The 26,967-nt window shown below is 39.6% G+C and overlaps 1 protein-coding gene across 4 annotated transcripts in view; it reads left to right on the top strand.

The window, feature by feature from the left end:
• FRMD4B (FERM domain containing 4B) overlaps positions 1 to 24,838 on the top strand; it is a 369,354-nt gene extending 344,516 nt beyond the window's left edge. For all 4 annotated transcript variants that reach the window (XM_055383373.2, XM_055383374.2, XM_004035874.5 and 1 more), the window contains 9 exons: positions 40 to 173; positions 263 to 382; positions 1,531 to 1,756; positions 5,452 to 5,508; positions 7,194 to 7,341; positions 12,372 to 12,491; positions 13,380 to 14,191; positions 18,443 to 18,575; positions 23,115 to 24,838. In XM_055383373.2, coding sequence (XP_055239348.2) covers positions 40 to 173; positions 263 to 382; positions 1,531 to 1,756; positions 5,452 to 5,508; positions 7,194 to 7,341; positions 12,372 to 12,491; positions 13,380 to 14,191; positions 18,443 to 18,575; positions 23,115 to 23,235 — 1,871 coding nt within the window. In that variant the 3' untranslated portion in view covers positions 23,236 to 24,838. The remainder of the gene's footprint in view (positions 1 to 39; positions 174 to 262; positions 383 to 1,530; positions 1,757 to 5,451; positions 5,509 to 7,193; positions 7,342 to 12,371; positions 12,492 to 13,379; positions 14,192 to 18,442; positions 18,576 to 23,114) is intronic.
• Positions 24,839 to 26,967: the final 2,129 nt, after the last annotated feature.

The raw sequence follows: 26,967 nt of genomic DNA, 5'->3' as shown, positions 1-26,967 counted from the left end.
CCTTGTATAAACCTTCCCTGCCCTTCCCTTATCCCCTAGGTTCTCAAGACTCAGAAGTTAGTGAAGAGCAAAAGAGAGAAAAAATCCTTGAACTAAAGAAGAAGGAGAAACTATTACAAGAAAAACTTCTGAAAAAAGTTGAGGAGCTTAAGAAGATCTGTCTGCGGGAGGCTGTGAGTCTGCTTTTTGGGGCTCATCAAATTGTGTTTGACAACTTTGGCCAGTGTCGATTATCTGCTCTTGATTCTGTCCTGTTTTACAGGAGCTCACAGGCAAAATGCCAAAGGAATATCCCCTGAACATAGGCGAGAAGCCTCCTCAGGTCAGAAGACGTGTGGGTACTGCGTTCAAATTAGATGACAACTTGCTGCCGAGTGAGGAAGTATGAACAACGCCTCTGAGCCTTTCAATTAATCATAAGACAGGAAAGCTGTCTGAGTGTAGTGGACTTTTTCCTTTGGTTTTTGAGTCTCTGCTGTATGTTATCTCACCAGTACAGATGGATCGTGTAGACCAAATTGAACTCTTTCTTTCATGCCCACTCCAGTCAAAATTGAGTTACTTCTCACTACTTTACTCCCCAAATCATACACATTCAGTGAACTCCAAATGTTTCTCATTTGAGAGTCAGTATTATAAGAATTAAGAACTCCAGCATTAGGTTCGTTTACTTAAAACTAAATAATAGCCTTTGTCAAGTAGTTTAGCCTCTCTAAAGTCTCATTTCTCAGGCCTCAGTTTTCCTCATCTGTAAAATGGGGGTAATGATTGGACTTCCCTCCAAGGGATCCAGTGAGTATTAAATGAGATAATACATGCACAGCACTGAGCTACAATCAAGTTAAAATATTTGTTAGCCAATATAGAATGTATAATACTTTCTCATTTGCATGTCATCAGCCAATATAACCATATCTATGTTTCTTGTAGAAATTTGACCATCTTAGCTTTAGAAAATTGTATCTGTTTTCATCTTTGGAAATCTTTGCTATTTACTGAGTGCTCACTGTGTACCCGTCTCTGAGCTAAGCAATGCACATATACTATCTCATTTAATCCTCGTCCTACTTCATAAGGTAGGTGTTATCTTCATTTTACAAATGAAAAAAACTGAAGCATTAAAAGATGAAGCTGTGTATCCAGGGTCATGCAACCAGGAATTACCAGGAAGAAGATCAAACCCAAATTTATCTGTCTCTAAAGCTATGCATATAAATATAATCTTCTGCATCCATGAGCTTTGAGTTGAGAATATATCTGTGAAAACTATGATCTTCTCCCAACCAACTGAATGAATGAAAGGCCATTCCCTTCCTTGAAAAGGGAAGAGGTTTGGACTAATGAGAAGTTGAAGTTAAGACGAGTAAAGGAAAGTGTTTGACAAGGATGTCTGTGCAGTAAAAGTTGGGAAGATAGTGTTCTCAAAGAACATCTGATTCAAGAAAGTGCACAGGAAGTTTTATTACACAATGCATGTAAGAGTTCATTGTATGTGTCCATAAAAATAAAACTATCATTGTATAAATGCAGGATCCTGCTTTGCAAGAACTGGAGAGTAATTTTCTAATACAGCAAAAGCTGGTGGAAGCTGCAAAGAAACTTGCCAATGAGCCAGACCTTTGTAAAACTGTGAAGAAAAAGCGAAAGCAAGATTACACAGATGCGATGAAAAAGCTTCAGGAGATTGAAAATGCAATAAACGAATACCGAATTAGGTGTGGAAAGAAACCCAGCCAGAAAGCAACAGTGTTACCAGGTTAGTAATAAGTGAGGTTTTTTTTTTGAGTCCCCTACTCAATACTTCATGGTATATAGCGTTTCCAAACCAGTTACCAGTTGATGAGAGATCAAAGGAAGAACCAGGTGATCAAAACTAAGTTTTCTTTTTTATTTGGAAACAGAGTTTCACTCTTGTTGCCCAGGCTGGAGTGCAATGGGGCAATCTCGGCTCACTGCAAACTCCACCTCCCGGGTTCAAGTGATTGTCCTGCCTCAGCCTCCCAAGTAGCTGGGGTTACAGGCATGCGCCACCACACCTAGCTAATTTTGTATTTTTGGTAGAGATAGGGTTTCACCATCTCGGTCAGGCTGGTCTCAAACTCCTGATCTCAGGTGATCCACCCTCCTCAGCCTCGCAAAGTGCTGGCATTACAGGCATGAGCCACTGCGCCTGACAAACTAAGTTTCTTAGGATAAAAATTGTTCGGAATTTCAGTTTTATAAGTATGTAAACTTGATTTAAAATTTCTGTGATTTGTGAAGGCTATTTAAAGATATGGGCAGCACAAGCATGGCGCCCCACACCTATAATCCCAGCACTTTGGGAGGCTGAGGTGAGCGGATCACTTGAGCTAAGGAGTTTGAGACCACCCTGGGAAGCGTGGTGAAACCCCGTCTCTTCAAAAAATATTTTAAAAATTAGCCAGGCGTGGTGGTACATACCTGTAGTCCCAGCCACAGGGGAGGCTGAAATGGGAGGATCATTTGAGCCCAGGTAATCAAGGCTGCAGTGAACTATGATTGCACCACTGCACTCCAGCGTGGGTGACAGGGCAAGACCCTGCCTCAAAAAAAAAAAAAAAGTGAACAAAATTAAAAAATAAAGATATGGGCAAATGGTCATGATATAACATGAAATGCAGAAAAGCCAGATATAAAATTGTTACCACAACACGATCCCAATTTTATAGAAATATGCACACACAAAGACTGGCTGAGAAATATTTCAAAATACTAACAGTTGTGAAATTTCAAGTAACTTAATTTTCTTCTTAATATTCTGTATTTTCCAAGTTCTCTACATTATGTATTTATGACTTTCATTTTCAGAAAAAAAGTAAACTGAGAAATCCCAGGTAGATTTAAAGTCCAATTGACCTTACATGTTTATTGGTATGGTTTTCAGCCTGGTGATTGAAATACGATTGTATTTCTTTGATTCTAAGACATTTTTTCCTTTACTTTTTAACATCTATGCAATTGGGATAGTTTTGGGTTTTTTTGTTTGTCTGTTTTTGTTTTTGTTTTTTTGAGACAGGATCTCTCTCTGTGGCCCAAGCTGGAGTGCAGTGGTACCATCAAAGGTCACTGCAGCCTCAACTTCCTGGGCTCAGGTGATCCTCCTACCTCAGCCTCCCTAGCAGCTGGGACTATAGGCACGCACCACCATGCCCAGCTAATGTTTTGTAGACATGGGGTTTCACCATGTTGCCCAGGCTGGTCTCAAACTCCTGAGCTCAAGCAATCCTCCCACCTCAGCCTCCCAAACTGCCAGGATTGCAGGTGTGAGCCACCACGCCCAGCCTTGGGTTAGTTCTTAACACACTAGATGGTGTATTACAGTCATACTTGGCAGTACTTTTTTTATTATTTTTTGCTGGTACTTAAAATATATATCTTAGATTTGATGAAATAAGGTAAGTGAGTTTAGAATATAATTGGGTAGAGAGCATATGATTTACAAAGCAGACATGGCTTTTGGAAAGGGAATGTACAGCATCAACACAAAAGTGTTAGTCCACTACAGCTGGAGAATGTAGAGTAGCTTTGGTTGAATGTGAAATCCAGGCGGTCTTGGGGGTGGTTAATTTCTGGACCTACAGATATGGGTGATTAGTGTTGTGCTTAACTCCATGGCCATTTGTTATGGCCCATTCATCCTCAAACTGTGCAAAATTCAAATGTTCTCCTTTACAGTGAAAGTATGCCTAACAGCTGACTATATTGGCACCTTGCCTTCAAGCTCCACTGTGTGTCTGATAGAGATAGTTCACTTGTTTCTGATACAGATTAACATTAGAGATTGGTTGGAGAGCTTCCCTTCATAATGGTTTTGAAGTTTGCATTGAAGGATTATATTTGCCTAGAACCTCATGCCAAAACACTCAGCTGAATATGGAATGATTTGCAAATGCAGATCAACACATCTGAGATACTTTTCTTTACTGAATATGTTTGTTTTTTTGTTTGTTTTTTGTTTTTTTCTTTTGAGACAGAGCTGTCTCTGCCACCCAGGCTGGAGTGCAGTGGCATGATCTCGACTCACTGCAACCTCCACCTCCCAGGTTCAAGCAATTCTCCTGCCTCAGCCTCCCAAATAGCTGGGATTACAGGCATACACCACCATGCTTGGCTAATTTTTGTTATTTTTCGTAGAGACAGGATTTCACTGTGTTGGCCAGGCTGGTCTTAAACTCCTGACCCTCAAGTGATCCACCAACCTTGGCCTCTCAAAGTGCTGAGATTACAGGGGTGAGGCACCGCGCCTGGCCACGTTATTTAACATTTGATGGATACCAGCAATAGGTGTTATGGCCATTGCCAACCAGAACACAGTGTCTAGTTAACTAAAGATTTAAGTCTAGCTAACATTTACTGAGCATTTGTCATGTAATGCTGGGAGCTGGGCTAGGGGCTTTACATCCGTTATTCTAACGCCTCACCCCAGCACTACGTGATAGGTACTGTTGTTATCCCCACTGTGGGGTTGAGCCAGGTGATACTTAGAGATTAAGTAATTTGCCCAAGGTCTCATAGTCGATAAATGGCAAAAGCAAGACTTAAACCTAATTCAGTGGTTCTCAACGAGGGAGGCTGGAAATCCTATAATGCACACGACAGCTCCCCAGGACAAAGGATTATCCAGTTCAAAATGTCAATAGTGCCACTGTTGAGAAACCTGTTGAAAAGCTTGGCCAGTCATAGTGGCTCACACCTTTAATCCCAGTACTTTGGGAGGCCTAGGTAGGCAGGTCACTTGAGCCCAGGAGTTCAAGACCAGCCTGGCCAAATGGTGATACCTTATCTTTACTAAAAATCCAAAAAGTTAGCCAGGCGTGGTGCTGCATACCTGTAATCTCAGCTACTCAGGAGGCTGAAGTGGGAGGATTGCTTAAACCCAGGAGGTTGAGGCTGCAGTGAGCCACAATCGCACCATTGCACTCCAGCCTGGGCAACAGAATGAGACTCTGTCCCATAAACAAACAAGAAAAAAAAAAAGGCCCTTTCTTTCAGGGAGGGGTCAAAAGCAAAGTTATATTAAGAGTAGATTCTCAAATGAGGATTCAAATGTGTTTTATTTAACATTTAGCATTTATTATAAGAATGGCATGATTTTTCTTTCCAGTTTGTTGATCATAAGCACTAAATATATAGGTAAAGTTTTATTCCAGTGTAGAAGAAACACCGAAAACTAGTTTAAAACCAGCACTCCCTTGAAGTCTGTTCCATTTTAAGAAATAATCTAATGTGATATTCGTACAATATGTAAAATGTTTTGATTTTTGTTAGTATATGAGTCCATTCTTACTATGGTAGTTAATTATTCTTAATGCACTGTAATTAATTACATTTATTTAAATGAAAATGCACTCCATTGAAAATTGTTTCTCTAAGCCCCCTCTAATTGTATAAATGCACAATTATACTAAAGGCAGTTATTTTTATTCACAGAAGACATAATCCCCTCAGAGAGTAGCTCTTTGTCTGACACCACCACCTATGATGATCGTAAGTGGCTCTTCCTTTTTTGGTTTAAAAATGTTAGATATTCTGAAATAATTAAGATAATTTTCTTAGTTAAGTAAGGCCTATTTGTTTTTCTTTTGAGAAAAAGTAGAATAAACTAACTTACATTTATGCAGAATGGTTGGGAAAGGAAGTGTATGATTAACACCTACTCAGGTTAACTCAGCGTTAATAACAGGACCACAAAAATCACATGACCTCAGGGAATCAGAATGCCCTCATGGGAGTATCTAAGTCTCTCAGTAAGGACTTTAAGGCTCTCTAAAGTGTTTCTTAACTTTTTATTTTGAAGTAATCATAGACTTACGGAGAGTTGTATAATTAATACAAAGATTCCTTCACTCAGTTTTTCCCAATGGTGACATCTTATATATCTGGAGTCCAATATCAAAACCAGGATATTAGATTGTACACGTTATCACTGTATTCATCACAATATGAAATAAAATCATTGTATGTTTTACAATGTGAAATAAACTTTCATATTCTAGATAAAGGAAAGTTTATTTTACTTAGGAAGAAAGGCATAGTTAGACACTGGGCTACCTGTCATTTTGTTGTTTCATAGAGGCAGGCTGTATCGATTGTAATGGCCTGTATTTGTTCAATACATTTCTTTTCTCTCTCTCTCTTTTATTTATTTATTTATTTATTTATTTTTTTGAGATGGATTTTCACTCTTGTTGCCCAGGCTAGAGTGCAGTGGTGCGATCTCAGCTCACTGCAACCTCTGCCTCCCAGGTTCAAGCAATTCTCCTGCCTCAGCCTCCCGAGTAGCTGGGATTACAGGCGTTAGGCACCACTGCCAGCTAATTTTTGTATTTTTAGTAGAGACGGGGTTTCACCATGTTGGTCAGGCTAGCCTCGAACTCCTGACCTCAGGTGATCTGCCTGCCTCGGCCTCCCAAAGTGCTGGGATTACAGGCGTGAGCCACCGAGCTCAGCCGTTCAATACATTTTATTATAGAATGGGTTTACTATCAACTAATAGAGTGTTTCTTTGTCATCTCTTGTACTTAATCATGATTGAGTTGGCGATCTCTGTGGTATGACTTGAAGAATTCCAGGAAACCACACCCCCACTGCTTTATCTTCCCCAAGTTTTATGGTGCATAAAATTTCACCACTGCAGAATTCTTCACGTGAGGTGATGTTTGGTCATGCTTGCCATCCCTCTTTGAAAATGTAAATAGCAGTGGAAAACATAACAAGCCTCTAATGATGCAGCATAAGTCAGTTTCCTTACTTTCAATGACAGGATAAGCCTTTGGCCAAAGAGGCCTAAAAACTTTAAAAGTAAAGGTGAACAAAAATGATCCAGGCCAACTTCCCCTTGGTTCACACTGGGGATTTTCTTTAATATAGCTTTTAAAAGCTGCGGTATTACCCATTCCCCTTGAGTGATTTACTCACTCTAAGTGACACCTGTTGAATTTGGCAAAAGATGGTTCAGGTCCCAGAAGAGTGTTCAGTAATTTCGTTTTTTCTGGTGTATAAAATATAAAAATTAACTTCTTGAAAGAGTTATGTTCTTCTCAAAATATCATCTTTGGAAGAACACTTTGTTCACTAAATCTTCTAATTTCTTTTTTGAGGTATTGGCAAGATATTTATTTACCTATTAATTTGCCTACATATTTTTTCATTCACCCATTTACTTATTATAGCCAGTGATGCCTTCACTCTTCCTGGGCAGCGATCAAGTTCAGTACCTCATTCTCCAAGAATTCTTCCCCCCAAGTCTCTTGGTATTGAGCGAATCCATTTCAGAAAGTCGTCCATCAATGAACAGTTTGTGGATACCAGGCAGTCCAGGTGAGAGATCATATCATCAGTAAGGTTAATGCCTCACAGCTAGGAAATTTTTCCTCCAAAATGCAATGTATGGTTGATACATTTTCACATGTTTTTATTTATCCTTCCAAAAGATGTTATCTTGTAAAACTGGGACATAGAAACTAACCCAGTTTGTTGTTCACAGCAAATGAATATACATATATATATATATATATTTTTTTTTTTTTTTTTTTTTTTTGAGGTGGAGTTTCGCTCTTGTTGCCCAGGCTGGAGTGCAATGGCGTGATCTCCAGCTCACCGCAACCTCCGCCTCCTGGGTTCAAGCAATTCTCCTGCCTCAGCCTCCCGAGCAGCTGGGATTACAGGCCACCACACCCAGCTAATTTTGTATTTTTAGGAGAGACGGGGTTTCTCCATCTTGGTCCGGGTGGTCTCGAACTCCCAACCTCAGGTGATCTGCCTGCCTTGGCCTCCCAAAGTGCTGGGATTACAAGTTTGAGCCACCGTGCCTGGCTGAAAATGTTTTTAAGAAGTCTTTTAAAATGCATTTGACCATTTCCTTGACTTTAAAGTCTATTTGATCTATATTAACTTATAGGGACATTAATTATCATCTGGATTTAGACATAGTGTCCACAGTTCAGTTTCATAGTCACTGGTCTAAGGAAATTGTCGTTAAAGTCCACTCTGCAAAACCAAGTAGCAGGACTGATTTCCAGTCCTGCAAATAAACATGGGACTTCAACTCATAATCTGTAAAATAGATAATCCAAGCATTTTCTCAAATATCTCAGGTAAATATTATCAGGGCAATGAGACCAGGTTTTAGAAACATGACAGGCCAGTGGTTCCCAGAACTTGGCTGTATGGATCAATCTTTAAAAAGCAAACAAACAGTTACCAGCTGTTTGCTTTGCCTAAAAAGAAATTTTCAAACAGGCTGAGTGCGGCAGCTCACACCTATAATCCCAGCACTTTGGGAGGCCAAGGTGGGAGGATCACTTGAGCTCAAGAGTTGGAGACCAGTCTGGGCAACCTAATGAAGCCCCATCTCTACAAATTTTATAGACAGAGTCTCTTTGTGTCACTCAGGCTGGAGTGCAGTGGTGCAATCTCAGCTCACTGCAACCCCTGCCTCTTGGCTTCAAGCAGTTCTCCCACCTCAGCCTCCCGAGTAGCTGGAATTACAGGCACGCGCCATCCTGCCCGGCTAATTTTTGTATTTTTAATAGAGACAGGGTCTCACCATGTTGGCCAGGCTGGTCTTGAACTCCTGACCTCAGGTGATCCACCCGCCTCAGTCTCCCAAAGTGCTGGGATTACAGGCATGAGCCAGTGTGTCCGGCCCAAAATTTCTTTTTTAATTAGCCAGACATGGTGTTGCCTACCTGTAGTCCTAGCTACTTGGGAGACTGAGGCAGGAGGATTGCTTGAGCCCAGGATTTCACAATTGAAGTGAACTATGATCGTGTCACTCCACCCCAGCCTGGGCAACAGAGCAAGATGCTGTCTCAAAAAAAGAAAAAAAAAAAGAAATGTTCAAAAAAAGAGCACCATGAATCCATGAAAGAAATGACATTTTGTTATAAAAAATATATTCACTATCGTTGTAGCAATATTAATTGAATGAAGTTAACATTTCACTTAATGTAATGTTAATTTCATTTTATATTAATTTCATATAACATTTCTATTGAGCACTTACTTTTTTTTTTTTTTTTTGAGACAGAGTCTTGCTCTGTCACCCAGGCTGGAGTGCAGTGGCGCCATCTTGGCTCACTGCAACCTTCACGTTTCAGGTTCAAGCAATTCTCCCCCGTCAGCCTTCCAAGTAGCTGGGACTACAGATGCCCGCCACCACACCCGGCAAATTTTTGTATCTTTAGTAGAGATAGAGTTTCGCCATGTTGGTCAGGCTGGTCTTGAACTCCTGACCTCAGGTGATCCGCCCACTTTGGCCTCCCAAAGTGCTAGGATTACAGGCATGAGTCACTACAACTGGCCGCTATTCTGTACTTACTGTGTCCCAGATACTGTTTATGTTTTTTCTATGTAATTTTTTAACGAACTTAATCTTCACGACAACCCTGATAGTGTTACTACTGTCATTACCCTTTACAGATAAGCACACTGAGGGCCAGGGACCATGAATAACTTCTTTGGGTTCATCAACTAGTAAACATGGGAATCAAGGTTTGAACCTAGGTAGCCTAGAACTTGGCAGGATCCAAAGCTTGTGATCTGATTTCAGTGAACATGTTATACCGCATCTCAGCAAAGATGGGAAGTATTTGCTCTACAAGGGACAAAAATATAAATTAAAAAAATTTAAATAAAGGAAATTATTCTCAAAATCAAGGTAGATTATTAGATTATTCAAGGTGGATAAATTGTGACTTATGAAAATATAACCTACACATTGCTGTGTTTTTTTTTTTTTTTTTGAGACAGAGTCTCACTCTGCCACCCAGGCTGGAGTGCAGTGGTGCCATCTCAGCTTACTGCAAGCTCCGCCTCCCAGGTTCACGCCATTCTCCTGCCTCAACCTCCTGAGTAGCTGGGACTACGTAGGTGCCTGCCACCACATCTGGCTAATTTTTTTGTGTTTTTAGTAGAGATGGTGTTTCATATTAGCCAGGATGGTCTTGATCTCCTGACCTCGTGATCCACCCACCTCGGCCTCCCAAAGTGCTGTGATTACAGGCATGAGCCACCGCGCCAGGTCACATTGTTATATTTCTAATTCGTTAAAGAGCAGTGAAATCTTTATCACATATCGGCCCCAGTTTGTGGATTAGCATTTAGGAACTTTTGCCTGAAATGGTAAGAGACCCAAGGAGCTACAGCCGTGCTAGCCAATTTAATTAAAAGTAAATAAAATTTAAAATTTGGTTCCTCAGTCATGCTAGCCACAATTCAAATGCTCAGCAGCCACATGTGGCTAGTGGCTATCATATTGGTCAGAACAGACCCAGAACATTTTTGTCATTGCAGAAAGTCCTATTGGATAACATGAGACAAGTGTGCTTCTTATGTTAGGGAAAACAAAGCTATTTCAGCAAAAGGAAGAATTATAGCTGGGAATCATTGTCTTAAAAATTATTATACCCACATCTCCAATCATTTAAGATGGATTTGCTCTTTTATCCAGCAATTTCACTTAGGAATTTTACTACTGAATTAACTAACTACATGTAGGATGCTCATTACAGCATTGCTTACACTACTGGCAAGTTGAAAACAAACCACATGTTCAACTAGCTGATTATTTAAATAAATTATGGTAAATCCATACAATAAAATGCTATGCAGTCATTAAAATAACACTGTAGACAAATATTAAGCAACATAAAATGTTAGGTACAACTTAACTTTTTAAAAAGTGAGTGTTGAAAAAGAATATATAGTAAATCTCATGTTTTGTTAAAAAATAAATATGTATGTTTATATATAAATACATGCTTATAAGTTTATGTGCTTAGGAAAAATAATCTGAAAACATTTAATGTTGCCTGACTATGTAAAAGGTATCAGATTATACAGGCAGCAGCTCACGCCTGTAATCCCAGCACTTTGGGAGGCTGAGGCAGGCAGATTAGTTGACGTCAGGAGTTCGAAAACAGCCTGGCCAACATGGTGAAACCCCATCTCTACTAAAAATACAAAAAAAAAAAAAAAAAAAAAAAGATTAGCCAGGCATGGTGGTGCACACCTGTAATTCCAGCTACTTGGGAGGCTGAGGGGGGAGGATCACTTGATCACTTGAACCCAGGAGCTGGAGGCTGCAGTGAGCTGAGATTGTGCCACTCTCCTCAAGCCTGGATGACAGAGTGAGACTCCATCTAAAAAAAGATTATAGACATTTAAATTTTTCTTTTTATCTGTATTTTTAAAGTTTTCCTAATGAACTTAGACTTGCTTTTGTAGTAAGTAAAATTTGATCAAAATTATTTTTAGTTAAAAAAAATTAACTTCAGGCTGGGCGCGGTGGCTCATGCCTGTAATCCCAGTACTTTGGGAGGCCGAGGCGGGCGGATCACAAGGTCAGGAGATCGAGACCATCCTGGCTAACAAGGTGAAACCCTGTCTCTACTAAAACTACAAAAAATTAGCCAGGCGTGGTGGTGGGCGCCTGTGGCCCCAGCTAATCAGGAGGCTGAGGCAGGAGAATGGTGTGAACCCGGGAGGCGGAGCTTGCTTGCAGTGAGCCAAGATCGCGCCACTGCAATCCAGCCTGGGCAACAGAGCAAGACCTCACTCTCAAAAAAAAAAAAACAAAACAAAACAAAAAAGTTCAAATTGTGTTGTCACCGTGCTGGGAAGTAGACATAGTGATTTAAAGCTGTTGTTCTTAGTCCAGGGACCAGCAAACAACAGTCCAGTGGCCAGATCCATCCTGCTGCCTGTTTTTGTGCAGCCCGTGAGCTAAGAATGGTTTTTATATTTTTAGGTAGCTGGTGGTGGGGGGATCAAAAGCAATAATATTTTACAACCTGTAAAAATGATATGAAATTTAGCATCCATAGGTCATTTTCTTGGAACACAGCCACACCCATTCTCTTGCATATTATCCATGGCTGCTTTTGCACTGAAAGGGCAGAGCTGAGTAGTCGCTCTAGAGACCATCTGGCCCACAAAGCCAAAAACTATTTAGTATTCTAGACTGTTTACAAAAAAGGAGTTTGCTGAATTATACATCCATCCCTGTTCACCACGAAGATTTGATCATCTAAGGACTGTTTTGAATGTTCAGGTACCTACATAAACAGCTCTAGTTGCTTTGAGTCTTTTTATTCAGTGTACTCTTTATTAAAAGTCCTTTTTTCCCCTACATATTTGTGACTCAGAAAGTCAGATCATATATGCTCCCGCTGTTTTAGCGGGTTTTCTTTGTGGTTTAGTGAACCACAAAGACACCCTTCCTATCTTTCTCCCTATTTTCCCTTTCCTTGGGCTTCTAGTAAGTTTCGTATCCGCTTATGACAAGTTTGCCAGAGATGTTGAGAGACTCATCATTTCCTGGTCATTTCTTCTTTTTATCATCACAGAGAAATGCTGTCCACACACAGCAGCCCTTACAAAACTCTGGAGAGGCGGCCCCAGGGAGGACGAAGCATGCCCACCACGCCAGTTCTTACCCGAAACGCCTACAGCAGCAGCCACTTGGAGTAAGAGAGCTTCTTTCTCATTGCTTTAGCTGTCTTGATTTTTGCTTTGAGGTTCTGTCTTGCTTTATTGTGTTTTTTAATCATTTCAAGTGACTTTCTGTAGCAGGACCTTGTTTTACGGTTTTACATTTTCTGCTAACTTATGGTTTCAAATATGTTGGCAAAGAAAATGTATTTGATTTGTTCAAATATACATTAGATTTTTAGTACCTTAATTTCCCCAGTCACATATTACCATTCATTATTCAATGGTGAGGATGAAGTTAGTAATAATAGCAACATTTTGAAATGTTTGTGAGTGCTGCGCTAAATGTTTTATATTCACTGGATTATTTAGTCCCTACAGCAAGCCTTTTGTGAGGTAGATATTATATATTGTTTTCATCCTCATCTTACAAAGGAGGAAGCAAGATTCAGAGAGGTTAAATATCTGGCCTGAGCTCATACAGCTGGGAAATAGCAGTGCCATGACTCAGCCCAGCCACCTCTGACCTCCACTCGAATGTACCATATCTTCATATCCTCTGGGAAGACAGGACCCTCCACAGACACGTTGGGTTTTTTGTTTTTGTTTTTGTTTTTGTTTTCCAGGCTGTGATGCAAACTGTGCATCCTCAGTCTATGTCTTTCCCTACCCTCAAGGAAGGATTTGGCTTGCGCAACTAACAGAACCCAGTTCTTTTCTCATTTTGACTATGGTCAAAATGAACCTACATGTGAGCCAATAGATTTGGAGAACAATGGATTCTATTGTGCAGTCAGCTTTGGCAACTCAAAGTCCTATTGTAATTCACGAGCTATTCAGTCATTCAGCATGCTATTCCTTTTTCCTATTTGGGTCCTCCTTTTCTTCTTGGTGTTGAGAAGTTTGCCTTTCTCCTCTTTCAGACCCGAATCTTCATCTCAGCACTGCCGCCAGCGGAGTGGAAGCCTGGAGTCCCAGTCCCACCTGCTCTCCGAGATGGACAGCGATAAGCCATTTTTCTCCCTCTCCAAATCCCAAAGAAGCAGCAGCACAGAAATCCTCGATGACGGGTCTTCTTATACAAGCCAATCAAGCACAGAGTATTACTGTGTGACACCAGTTACCGGCCCCTATTACACCACCCAGACCCTGGACACTCGCACCAGGGGTCGGAGGAGGTCAAAGAAACAGAATGCTTCTACTTCAAATTCAGGAAGCATGCCCAACCTAGCACAAAAGGATAGTTTGAGGAATGGTGTTTACTCAAAGAGTCAGGAGCCACCGTCTTCCAGTTACTACATTGCCGGGTACACACCCTATGCAGAGTGTGACTTTTATTACAGTGGTGGTTATGTCTATGAGAATGACACCGAGGGACAGTATAGTGTCAACCCTTCCTACCGGTCCTCAGCCCACTATGGATATGAGCGCCAGAGGGACTACAGCAGATCCTTTCACGAAGATGAGGTCGACCGGGTACCCCATAACCCATATGCAACTCTCCGGCTGCCAAGGAAGGCTGCTGCAAAATCGGAGCACATCACCAAAAACATCCACAAGGCCTTAGTTGCCGAGCACTTGCGTGGCTGGTACCAGCGGGCTTCTGGGCAGAAGGATCAGGGACACAGCCCGCAGACCAGCTTTGACTCAGACAGGGGATCACAGAGATGCCTGGGGTTTGCGGGGCTGCAAGTACCTTGTTCTCCAAGCAGTCGTGCATCCTCGTACTCTTCAGGTGAGAATACTGTAAAAACACGCGACACCTGGATTTTATTTACATCATGTTTCCTGCCCACCTAAAACCGCCTCACGGATCATGAGACCAGTACTCAAGGTCAAAAGTGGGGCAACCATTCAGTGGAACCCCACAATAAGAAATTCCAACTTAAAAACAGTTCTTTCCAGCTCTCCAAAGAACTCAGTACACATGAGTCTAATGAAGCAAATTGTAGATTCAAATCCAGCAAACATTGATTGAGCATGTACTCTCTGTGCTGACCTGTTTTAGGGTTTTTTTTTTTTTTTTTTTTTTTTTTTTTTGAGATGGAGTCTCGCTCTGTCGCCTAGGCTGGAATGTGTTAGGGGTTTCACTTGCTTTGTCTTTTTAGGATTTACGTTGACAGGCACATCTCTTAAATGTGTTCACGTCATTGAGGCTTGATATTTTAAAAGAATAAACCCTCAGGTAAGCAGAAAACATTAGAATTATACATCCATCCTTGTTCACCACCAAGATTGATCATCTAAGGACTGCTTTGAATGCAAGCCTGGGATTATGCAGGTACTTAGGCAAGTGCCTGCATAAGGCTCGTAAGAATCCTGATAGGAGCTGGCATTGATTAAGCACTGTTCTAAGTAATTTGCTTTATTTTTTATTTATTTATTTTTTTTTTGTAGAAACAAGGAGGCTTAGGTTGGGTCTTGCTGTGTTGCCCAGGCTGGTCTCAAACTCCTGGCCTCAAGCAACCCTCCTGCCTTGGCCTCCCAAAGTGTTGGGATTACATGCGAGAGCCGCAGGGCCTGGCCATGCATATTGTAATTCAGTATTCATATATACCTATGTTGTGGTTGACTTAAGGGATTTTCAAAAATAATTTTGATTAGAGATGTTTCCTTTATACTCTTGATGTTGACTTTGGCCCCTAACTCTGCTAACATTTGCAGAGGACTTCCTGCCTACTCCCAGTTGTGCTAGGTACTTTAAGTAGAGAAATAGAAGATAGGGGAGGCTCTGTGTATGGTTTTATTTATTCAGCAAATGAGCAGCCACATTCAAGATGTGGAGGACCCATTGTTGAACTAGTTCCTGGCCATGATAAGCTCAGAGTCAGCAGCCAGAGGAATGTTTAAAAATTAAGCAATTTTAAAACTCTAAGAAATGAATGAATTCTCAAACTGCCAGAAAACCTGTAGGTCATGAGTCTTACCTTCTCCCTTATTAACATGACACCTTAGTGAGACATAGTATAAGGATTCCTGAGTCATTGTATAATAGTCAAGTGAAAACTACACCTTTAAAAGTTTCATGTACTTGTTGACGAGGCGTTTCCATGGAGATTTCTATTTGGGTTCAAGTTCTCTCCTATTTGTGCAGGACTTTGGACTTCCACTAGGGCTGTCCCATCTATTACCACATCTAACATATGAAAGGGCTTCTGTAATTATTTCTTATTTATGGCTCTGACCTAGAAAACACCTTTCTTCCTCTTAAAGTTCAAGATGTGAGAAACTTTCACAGGTCAAACCTGGGCAGAACAGGCAGAGTACTACAAGGGAAAAACCAAACAAGGAGGGCTGAGATGCATGTGGATGGTCACTAAGGCACAGGGCTGGGGTGGTGCCTGGGGGAAGCAGGTGTTAACTGAGGAAACTCAACATTCCTGGCTGCTAGCTTAGTAAAGGTGAGATGGAGGTAAAGCTTCCTGTTTCAGACCTGGTGTGAGCCTTGCTGACACCAGCAAGATGTGGCCCCACAGACCAAAAGGCATCACTCTTTAAAGAACTACAGGGGTGGAATCAGTACTCCCAGAATTCCCTGCTGGAATTCCCCTCATTTCTGTCTCCAATTTAAAACTGCAGAAATGTATTACAACAGGCAGGCGTCATTCTCATGGAGAGATAAATTTCCAGTTATTTGCCAGATTAGTCCTGACATTGTAGTCCCTTCCAGCCACCTGAAGGATCTCTCGGTGACTCAGTTTTAGTAATGACAACTACCATTTGTTGGTAGCTTACTAGATGCCACGCACATTCAGAACATTACATGCACTCTCCTATTTAATGTATGCAACAGTTCTATATAGTGATTGCTATTGTTATGCTTATTGTTATCATCCTAATTTTGCAGCTTAGGCAACTCTGGCTACATACAGAGTTTAAATAACCCAAGTTCCAAAGCTACTAAGTGGTGGGATGGGGATTCTGGGGATTCTATCCTAGCTCAGCTCCTTTTTTTTTTTCTTTTTTAAAGAGACAGTCTCAGTCTGTCACCCACATTGGAGTGCAGTGATATTATTATACCTCACTCAGTCTCAAACTCCTTGGCTCAGTGCGATCCTCCCTCCTCAGCCTCCCAAGTAGCTAGGACTACAAGTACACACCACCATGCCTGGCTAATTTTATTTTTTTGTAGAGACTGGGCTCTGTTTCCCAGGCTGGCCTCTAACCCCTAGCTGCAAGTGATCTTCCCACCTCAGCCTCCCAAAGTGCTGAGATTACAACCATGAGCCATCACACCCAGCCCCACAGCTCTGACATCTTAACCACCAAGGCTTAGAGCCTCTGATTTCAGTTTGGAAACGGCTTGGAAGCTCAAACTCAGAGTGTTACATCTGTTAGTCAACACCTCATGACATCCAGGGCCACAGATGAGTTTTGAAATGCGTTTGTCCCATAGTGATCACAGGCACTTTGTGTGTGTGAGAGAGAAGAGGAGTAGGTCTGAAGCCAGAAACAGGAAATGGAGAAAGGGCAGTGCTGGTTTTTGAGTCTTGGACGAGCATCATGGCGTTGTGGTTACCTTGTCCATCCTAGGCGTGGAGCAGAACTGGTTTTATAGAGAGGACAACAAACGCCCAGTGATGAGGCATTTGTTGGGCTTCGCTCCCAAGTCATGTCCTTGTCTTGTTCCAGTTCAGTTCCTCTGTAGAACTAAATCCCTTCTTCCTGAATTCCTTCCTGTGCTACTTACCACCTCGCCTCTTCCCCCAATCCTCACCCCAACACATGCACACTTTTTTTAAGACAAAAAATAGCCTTGATCTTGCTAGTGGCCAGTGTTGTCTTTGGCTGAGGAATAGTCAAGTCTCAATAAGTCAACTTATGGAACACATTTCCTCCAAGGCCTCTGACAAACCCAGACTCATCACCTTACCTTTATAACACCATAGCGTGAATGGGAAGATTCTCGCAATATATGAGAATTGTTTTCTTGCTTGTCTTTTCAGTTATTTTAAAAATTATTTCTGTGTTATTATTATTTTCTTTCTTGGGATAGGATCTCACTTGGTGGCCCAGGCTGTAGTGCAGTGGTGCAAACATGGCTTACTGTAGCCTTGACTTCCCAGGCTTGAGTGATCCTCCCACTTCAGCTTCCCAAGTTGCTGGGACTACAGGTGTGCACCACCATGCCAGGCTAATTTTTGTATTTTTTGCAGAGATGGGGTTTCGCCATGTTGCTGAGGCTAGCCTTGAACTCCTGGGCTCAAGCGATCCTCCCACCTTGACTTCCCAAAGTGTTGGGATTACAGGCTTGTGCCACTGAGCTGACCTCAAATTATTTTTATTTATTTATTTATTTTGAGACAGAGTCTCACTCTGTCAGCAAGGCTGGAGTGCAGTGGTGTGATCTTGGTTCACTGCAACTTAAACTTCGTGAGCTCAAGTATTTCTCCTGTCTCAGCCTCCTGAGTGGCTGGGATTATAGGCATGCACCACCATGCCCAGCTAATTTTTGTATTTTTTGGTAGAGACAGGGTTTCACCATGTTGGCCAGGCTGGTCTTGAACCCTTAGCTTCAAGTGGTCCTCCCGCCTCGGCCTCCCAAAGTGCTGGGATTACAGGCATGAGCCACCACACCTGGCCCCAACCTAGATTATTTTTTGAATTGACAAATTTATCTTTCAATTAATCTTATTCTCAATAATAATATTAATAGTTACTTATTGAGTGCTTACTCTGTATCAAGTACAGTGCTAAAGATTTTCATAATTACCTTATTTAATCCTGGCATCATACCTATACAGGATATATTAATATTATTATCCCTACTCTATAGATGAGGAAACTGAGGCTTAAAGAGGATAAACTACTTGCCTAAGGTCACATAGCCAGGAAGTCACTAAATTGGAGTAGGAACTCTTATTTCAAACCCTCTTAAATCTCTACTCTGACAAAGCTGATTGCAATGTACCTCTGAATGACCTTAACAATTTTTCACTTTTAGTATTTCCATTAATTTTATCTCTTTTTCCATTTTTATTTCCAGTGTCTTCTACAAATGCTTCTGGGAACTGGAGGACCCAGTTAACCATAGGGCTGTCGGATTACGAGACTCCAGCACATTCTTCTTACACCAGCTGCTATGGCAATGTCTATAATCCTTTACCCTCTCCAAGCAGGTGAGGAAGCAATGTTCGAAAATCCTAGGAGCCTGTTCCAGTTCAAAAGAATTCAGGGATCCTAATTTACAAATGTCAGATAATCTAGTTCAGGGGTTGGCAAACTCTAGCCTGTGGGCCAACTCCAGCTGCCACCTGTTTTGGTAAATAAAGTTTCATTGGAGAATAGCCACCCTCATTCACTTACATGTTCTCTATGGCTGTTTTTGCACTATGAGGGCAGAGCTCAGTAGTTGCACCAAAGCCAAAAATATCTGGCCACCATCAGCCAAAAAGTATCTGGCCTTTAAGAAAAAGTTTGCTAACCCCTAATCTAACTCATTCAAATTTGACCCTGGTCTTCAGTATTACATTGAATTCTTGTATATTTCCTCTAATGTTTACAAAGAACTACTTGCACAGACACCAAAGCCAAAAATATCTGGCCTTTAAGAAAAAGTTTGCTGCTGGGCACGGTGGCTCATGCCTGTAATCCCAGCACTTTGGGAGGCCGAGGCGGGCGGATCATGAGGTCAGGAGATCGAGACCATCCTGGCTAACACGGTGAAACCCCATCTCTACTAAAAATACAAAAAATTAGTTGGGCGTGGTGGCGGGCGCCTGTAGTCCCAGCTACTCGGGAGGCTGAAGCAGGAGAATGGCGTGAACCCCGGAGGCAGAGCTTGCAGTGAGCCCAGATCGCGCCAGTGCACTCCAGCCTGGGCGACAGAGCGAGACTCTGTCTCTGTCTCAAAAACAAAACAAAACAAAACAAAAAAGAAAAGAAAAAGTTTGCTAACCCCTCATCTAATGCGTTCTGTTCTTTAGTCTGTACATTGAATTCTGAGTCTGAAGCTTTTATTTTTTAAATTATGGTACTTGAAATCCTATTAGTGATATGTCCATTTAAGTCTCTTTTGAAACCTTGCAGGAAAAATCTCTCTACTCCAGGAAAGGCTGTTCATACCAAGGTTCCTTAGACAGTTGGTAGGCTGGATTTCAAACATTTGCTGCGTTTTTTATCTGATCCTATGTTTGTTATGAAGCAACAGACACAGCCAGCTGTCCTGTTTGTCTGTAAAAGTAGTTCTTTGTAAACATTAGAGGAAATGTACAAGAGCAATTTGTTAAAATTGATTTTTTTAAAAAATTGCAAACTCTGAATTACTTTTTAAAAAAATTCTTGTTATACACAGGAATTAAGTTTGAAGAGGTCATGTCTCCCTTTTACTTTCCCACAAAAGATAATCCACACCCATGGTACCAAGAAGTAGGGCATTTTCTGCTGTTTTTAGAATGTGTAGTTTTGATTTAAGTCATATTGCTTCAGACACAGACTACATACTAAGTTATACAGACTACAACTTACAAAGGTTTCTATGCTGGTAAATTTGAGAATTTAGCAGTTTCTTATTAAGACACTCACTGTTACAAGCAAATTGGAAATATTCAGCCCCAAATGCCTTTTTTTTCCCTCCACATTCAGTGGGAGTTTTTCTTGGCTTGAAATATTAAGCCAATTGTCTCAGCTAAACAAAGGCTATACTCAAAATAGAATTTTAATGAAAATATACTTCAGAGGATGTCAAATAGCTTGGACTTCTGTAAATAATATTTGAAAATGAGTTAGGAGCAAGAACCAAAATGACTGGCCTAAAATTTGAGCCGAGCCTTTTCAGTTTACTTCTAACCATTTTTTAATAATATATTTGCAAATTATTTTCTTGTTTGTGTAATTTTACTTGCCTTTTTGTTGACTCAGAAATGATTATACAGTTTTTGGTGCATTACTCAGTTCTAATATCCTTAACACTACTGTCATTGGACTCAGGAAGTGTTAAACATTTTTAGAGAAAATCAGTTTTTACCAAGTCTGCTCATATATATCAGACAGCCCAAGATGGCTTGATAGTGGATCAGAGTGGTCATAACATACAGGAAATTAGAAGCTATTTAAAGATCCCTATTGTGTGTTTGTGTATGCGTGTGCATATATGAGCTCATGGTGGAAAATTTATAATAAAGAGATAAATAAGTAGGAAATAAATTAGCCATAATTCCACCATCCAGAGATAGCAGCTGTTAACATTTTGGCATATTTTCCCCATTTTTCTCTGTCCATTTAACATGGTTATAATGATATTGTACATACAGTTTTATGTCTTATGTTGTACATGAAATTCTACATCTCCATTTTTTAAAAAACTTAACATGATAACATAACCATGTTCCCATGTGTTTTAAAACTCTTTAAACCTTATTTTATATGACCAATATGATATTCCACTCAAATATACCCTACTTTACTTAGCAGCTCCTCATTTTTTGAAGTTTTTTTTGAGAGGCTTTTAGATTTTTCCTTCTTTTTTTTATAAAAGTACTGCAGCTATTTTTTTTTTTTCTTCCCAAGACGGAGCCTTGTTCTGTTGCCCAGGTTGGAGTGCAGTGACACGATCTCGGCTCACTGCAACCTCTGCCACCCAGGTTCAAGTGATTCTCCTGCCTCGGCCTCCCAAGTAGCTGAGATTATAGGCGCATACCACCACGTCTGGCTAATTTTTGTATTTTTAATAGAGACAGGGTTTTGCCATGTTGGCCAGGCTGGTCTTGAACTCCTGACCTCATGATCCACCCGCCTCAGCCTCCCAAAGTGCTGGGATTACAGGTGTGAGCCACGGCGCCCAGCCCAGTATTGCAGCTGTTAACATCTTTGTCCAAAATATTTGTCTGAATCCCAGATTATTTTCCTAGGATACATTCCAATAAGTAGAGTTAATGGATTAAATTGAAAAGTGTATTTTTTTTTAAACTCTTGCCTTCCAGAAAGATTTGCCACTTTGCCCTTCCAGCCACGGAGATACAGAAGTACTTATTTCCATCCATTTGTTTATTTAGGATTCTTTTTAGATACAGTCTGATCAATTTAACCTATTAACAAGGCAAGGATAATAACAATCATTCATAAAGCTTTAGAAATTTGCTCTAAAATTCTGTAAATTGTTTTTATGAAATCATGATTTTTAAAATAAGAGAGAAATTAGGTTTTAAGATAAAGATGAAAAACTAGATTTTTCCGTTAAGCCAAAGATTTGAAATGCATAGCAATATATTAGTGTTTTGTTGTTTTTTAAAATAAAGTGTATATTATTTAAAGATCCTTTGCCCTAGAGTATCCAGGTCTTAAAATTATAGAAAGGTACTAATTTTTACCAATAAAATTTTTTTTCTAGTACAATTGGCATAATTGTCATTAGCATAAACTTTCCAAAGTAGAAATGTTGAAGCTACCTAGTATATAATACAGTCAAATTCTTGGCTCTACTGCTGCCAACTGTATTTTCAAATAACTTTTTTCTTTCACCTCCTATTTTCCATTCCCTTTCTCCTTTCCTATCTAACTCTATTACTAGGCAAAACCAAGGGCTTCTATCCCCAAGAATGGTTGTGTCTCCAGAAGTGAGATCAGTTGTAAATTCTCTTTTGCTAAGTGTAGCCAGCTGTAGTAAGTACAGTACCTCCAATCTGTGTGTTGCTTCTTGCATAGCAGGAGTTTTGCTTGCACTGACTGATGTGTGAAATTATGAAATCTGGCTTTGTTTTTTATGTTACATGAAAACACTAAAAACCTTTATTTCCAAAGCTCTTCTTCCAAAGACTTAAAAAAAAATCACCTTTACTAAAATACTTTCGAATGTAAAATAAAAAAGAAATCAACTAACTATCTAATATCTCTTAACCTACCGTTACAATAATGGGGTTTTGCTTATCGGAATGGTTTGTATGATAGGATGCTCTCATTTGGAATTGCCATCTAAATATGCGTATGATTTTTAAATGTGATGCTGTGTCCTGGGTCACTTCCAATTTATGCCTGACCCATAAACCCTAGGGATATCATATATGTCCCTATGTGCCCCCGCCACCTTCTAAATATATTATTTTGTCCATGAGGAAAGCATCTAGCATATTCCCTCAATTTGAAGAGTACTTAAAATGTGATTGTCACAATATACTTTTTAAAAAGTTAAAAATATAGCTGTCACACAAATAAAAATGGACATGGGCCAAAGATTTGTTTAACTCATTAATAAGTGAACTAGCAGGATGGTAAAGCTGGTTCAAAGAGACTCCGAGACACTGAAAGAGAGAATGTTGGAAAAGACTACTAAATTAGATACAAAACCAGTTAATGTCCTATAGGTCAATAAAACTGTAACCATAATCTTTTTTACTAGACAAGTTATTTGTATTTCTTTGAGACAAAAATCTACAAGTTAACATGTAACTTAATACAGTCTGGGTCCTGATCAATGAAACACAAGTTAAACAAAGGTATATCTTTCCAGAGAATTAAATAATCCTTTTTATGGGCCTGTTAAACAATGCTCCAGTATGACACTGAAAGAACATGCAGTCACCCTTCTCGTTTCCCTTATCTCTACATTTTGGGAAATTTTTCTTAACAGTGCTTCCTACTAACTTCTTTAAATGTAGTAGTCTTTGTGCTGTGGGGACAAAAATATGGCCACAAGTAGTAACTTTTCTGGTTTTCTTTAATAGACAATACACAGAAATCAGTCAACTGGATGGTACAGATGGAAACCGGCTGGAAGACAACCTGGAGAGTAGTGAGCAGAGACTCTTTTGGCATGAAGATTCAAAGCCTGGAACATTAGTCTGAACTGCAGTTGGACCTCCTGACCAAGCACTGCGTTCTCACACTAGTGTGCCTTGCAAATTGTATTTGTCTTCCGAGAGGATGTTCGTTTTAGAAACCTAAAGACATCAAAGGTTGAAGAGAAGACTTAGTTGCCCTGGAAGTGAATCAGTGAATCACACACCAAGCCCCACAAAGCCCCTAAAGGAGGATTTGGCCTTTCAAACTCTAGGCACTAACGTAACTGTAGGGTCTGCCCACATGTTGAAGTATTGCCAAGAGAGGACTCAGTGTGAAGCCTTCATCAATAGCAAGCACTTTTTAAGGGAGTAAAAGTTGTTCAAGGCAAACCTCAAAAACATGAAAGGGCATTCAGGATGTCCCATGGCAATAAGGACAGGGGAAATCTCAGAGCACAATTCAGCAGGATGAGAGAAGGGGAACCAGAAGCTCCGGAGTCATTGCTCACTTCAGAGTTTGAATTCATGAGCTGACAAAGAGTAACATGCTCTTTCTACACAGACATGGACAATTTAGACAGTATTGGAAAAATTACTTGAAGCTGGATTTTCATGAAGTTCTGAATGAGTGTAAATGTTTTTTAGGATACTATAAAGGGTGATGTTTTTCATAAGCACCATAAAATGGGTTCTGGAAAAACTGATTACCGTAGCATCCTGTAATATAACTTATGGTAGCAGATTGGGGAAAATGAAGCAGCCCACTGAATAATTGACAAAGTCTGCTTGGAGAACGTTCTAAGGTACAATATCATGGAGCTCCTTTTTCCTTTCTCCACTAATTGCGTGATGATCTATTGTTCTGGCTGGTAATTCTCCAACTCGGCTGTCATTTGAAGTGGCAGACTTAATATGGAAAGTTTTTATAATTATGAGTTTGAAAAAGCATTTTAAGATGACACAGAAAGTATCCAAAACAACAGAAAAAAAAAAAAGCCACGTCATTTTAGATGAATTGCGTGCCTTAAAATGGTGAACGTTAGAAAATTAAACAAGTCTGGATTCCACAAGTAGTTCCAAGTCACCAAGTGACAAAAACAAGGTTAACATTAAAAAAGAAAAACAACAACAACAACGACAAAAAACTCCAAGCTGCAGTGGATTTAATTATGAGGCTGAAACTACCTCATACTTTCCTTGGAAGAACTAATTAGCTATGGTTTATTGTAGGGTTTTGTTTGTTTGTTTTTTAAAGCAAATGATTTCCATATTCCAGATTGATCTTTTTTGTCATCTTTGCTTCAAAATTACATAAAAGGTGCTCCTTTCCCCCTTCTTTTATAGAAGTTTCTTGTTCATATTGTGAATAGAAAAGTTTCTGAACAACTTTTTTGGAACATTTTCTATCTATATTCCAAAGCATGTAATATATACATAAAAACGATTTGTTAAACTGGTCCTTAGTCATTTGTATAATTAGAAATGAAGTTTGGGAAAAAATTTTGGAAAAAAGACAAGCAAAAAAAATAACTTATTCCTCTTTTGCATATTTGTATAGCCTTCTAGAATCAGAAATAACCGTTTTGCATATTCTTTTATTGTTCTGACTTTTCAAGACCTATTATTTTTTTACATAGGTCAATAAACAAAAGGTGTCCTACTGAAAATGTTTACGTTTTCTTCCATTTATGTCAGGGGTTCATGTGAAGCAGGTCGCAGTGCTCTACTTCAATTAATCATATTGGGCAAGGCTTCGGATTTTTATTTATAGTATTACCGTATTTTATTAATTCCGGGATGTACATTTTTAAATATTTACATTTAAAAACATGGTTCATCTTTTTATTGATGGCATATTCTACTTGAATTGGCAGTTTTTTCTTAATAGTACATTAAAAATAATGCTGTGTCTTACAATAAAATTGCCTTAGAATTGATGAAATACGGTAGTTTGTCTCACTGAGGATGACTGATGAGAACTTTTAGGTTTTTTAATCTTGGGAATGTTGTTTATTTGTAGCAAGTAATTTATACTAATTTCACAGACTGGCAAACAGGTCTTCTAAATTTAAGAAATTAGTTCTCTGACATCCTTTAATCCTACATAATGTGGAGAAGGGAGTGGAAATGAAATATATTTCCATACAAGTATCTTGCATAAATTAACATTTTTCTGTTCCCGAAATGGTATGGTTACACTTGCAAGCATGCCTTGAAAGGGCAAATATAACTTGGCTCCCAAAGAGGAAAAGAAGGTATAGAAATGGAAGCTCAGGGCCAGGCATAGCGGCTCACACCTGTAATCCCAGCACTTTGGGAGGCCGAAGTGGGAGGATTGCTTAAGCTCAGGAGCTCAAGACCAGCCTGGACAACATGGTGAAACCCCGTCTCTATGAAAATACAAAAATTAGCCAGTCATGGTGATGTGTGCCTGTAATCTCAGCTACTTGGGAGGCTGAGTTGGGAGGATATCTTGAGCCCAGGAGGCAGAGGTTGCAGTGAGCCAGGATCGTGCCACTGCATTCCAGCCTAGGCAATAACAGACCTTGTCTCAAGGAAAAAAAAAAAAAAAAAAAGGAAGAAAGAAATGGAAGTTCAGCAATCCTACTGCATGGATTTCTTCATCTCTTTTGAAAAACATTTCTCAACTGCACTGGTATTAAACCAATTAAACTACGTTATTTATTAAAAGCCAGAAGTGACAAAAGTACATTATTCAACATGTACGTTTCCTCTTTTTTATTACAAAATACCATGGTTAAATGCAAAACCAAAATAGTACATAACAAAAACATAATCGTGCCCATTAGCCTAACACTCTCAGATATAATAGTTAATTTATTGTATATTTGTTTGGATTTTTTCTATACATATAGTAATTTTTTAAAAGTCCAGCATATTACAAGTACAGTTTTACAACTTAGTTTTTTTTGTTTGTTTGTTTTGTTTTCTGCCTAATATATCTTGGGCCTCTGTCTCAAGACATACTGATCTACCTCATAAAGATATATGTTTAACAAGGTGGATTTTTAAAATTGCCTCACCCTACTAGATGTTTATCTATTTTTCTATATTTGAGAAAATTTTTCAAAATTCTTCCTTGTACTCACAAAAGCTTAAATATTACAAGAAATAAAGATTCCGGAATTGTTTTAAACTATTAGTTTGGTCTGTTCTTAGGAACAAAGGCTCAGACTAAAGAGTTTCTACAAAGGTGAGTCCTTAAAGAGCTTCCAGAACTGGAAGAATGACTTTCTTCGGTACAATAGGCAAGTTTAGATTATTTTCTAGAGTAGTGCTTCTCAAAGTAGTGAAAGACCAATTTTTAAAGATTCCAATCCGTTGTGTACCTATAGTTTTATAAAGTAAAATAAAAGCAAATTACTAGAGGAGAAAAGCTAATTCAGAAAAAAATCGCTAGATTATTGAAAAAACATAAGAAAATACACATCCCTATGTATTATTAGATTCAGCAGACATAAAACTACTCTGTCAAGTTGGAATCAAAGTTTCTAAACACCAACTCTCAATTTCTGTACTTACCTTGCACCACGTTACAGACCACCCTTTAATAAGTGCTGACTTGGAGTTACGTCAAGGGAGGTACTTCATCCATGCTTATCAAGACAAGACAAACAGTAGTTGTCTCCTGTTATGTCACAGGGCATGGAGATGCAGTCCATTTCCAAAGACAAAATCTTTTGACATGTACACAAAGCCCAGAAGGTAATGAAAAGCTTCACTCCTTTTTCAGCTCAGAAGTTTAGCAAGCCTCTTACGTCCTGTTTCTCTCTTT

The sequence above is a fragment of the Gorilla gorilla genome, chromosome 2, assembly GCF_029281585.2.
Source record: "Gorilla gorilla gorilla isolate KB3781 chromosome 2, NHGRI_mGorGor1-v2.1_pri, whole genome shotgun sequence".
Lineage (NCBI taxonomy): Eukaryota > Metazoa > Chordata > Mammalia > Primates > Hominidae > Gorilla > Gorilla gorilla.
This window is presented reverse-complemented; position numbering and strand designations above follow the sequence as displayed.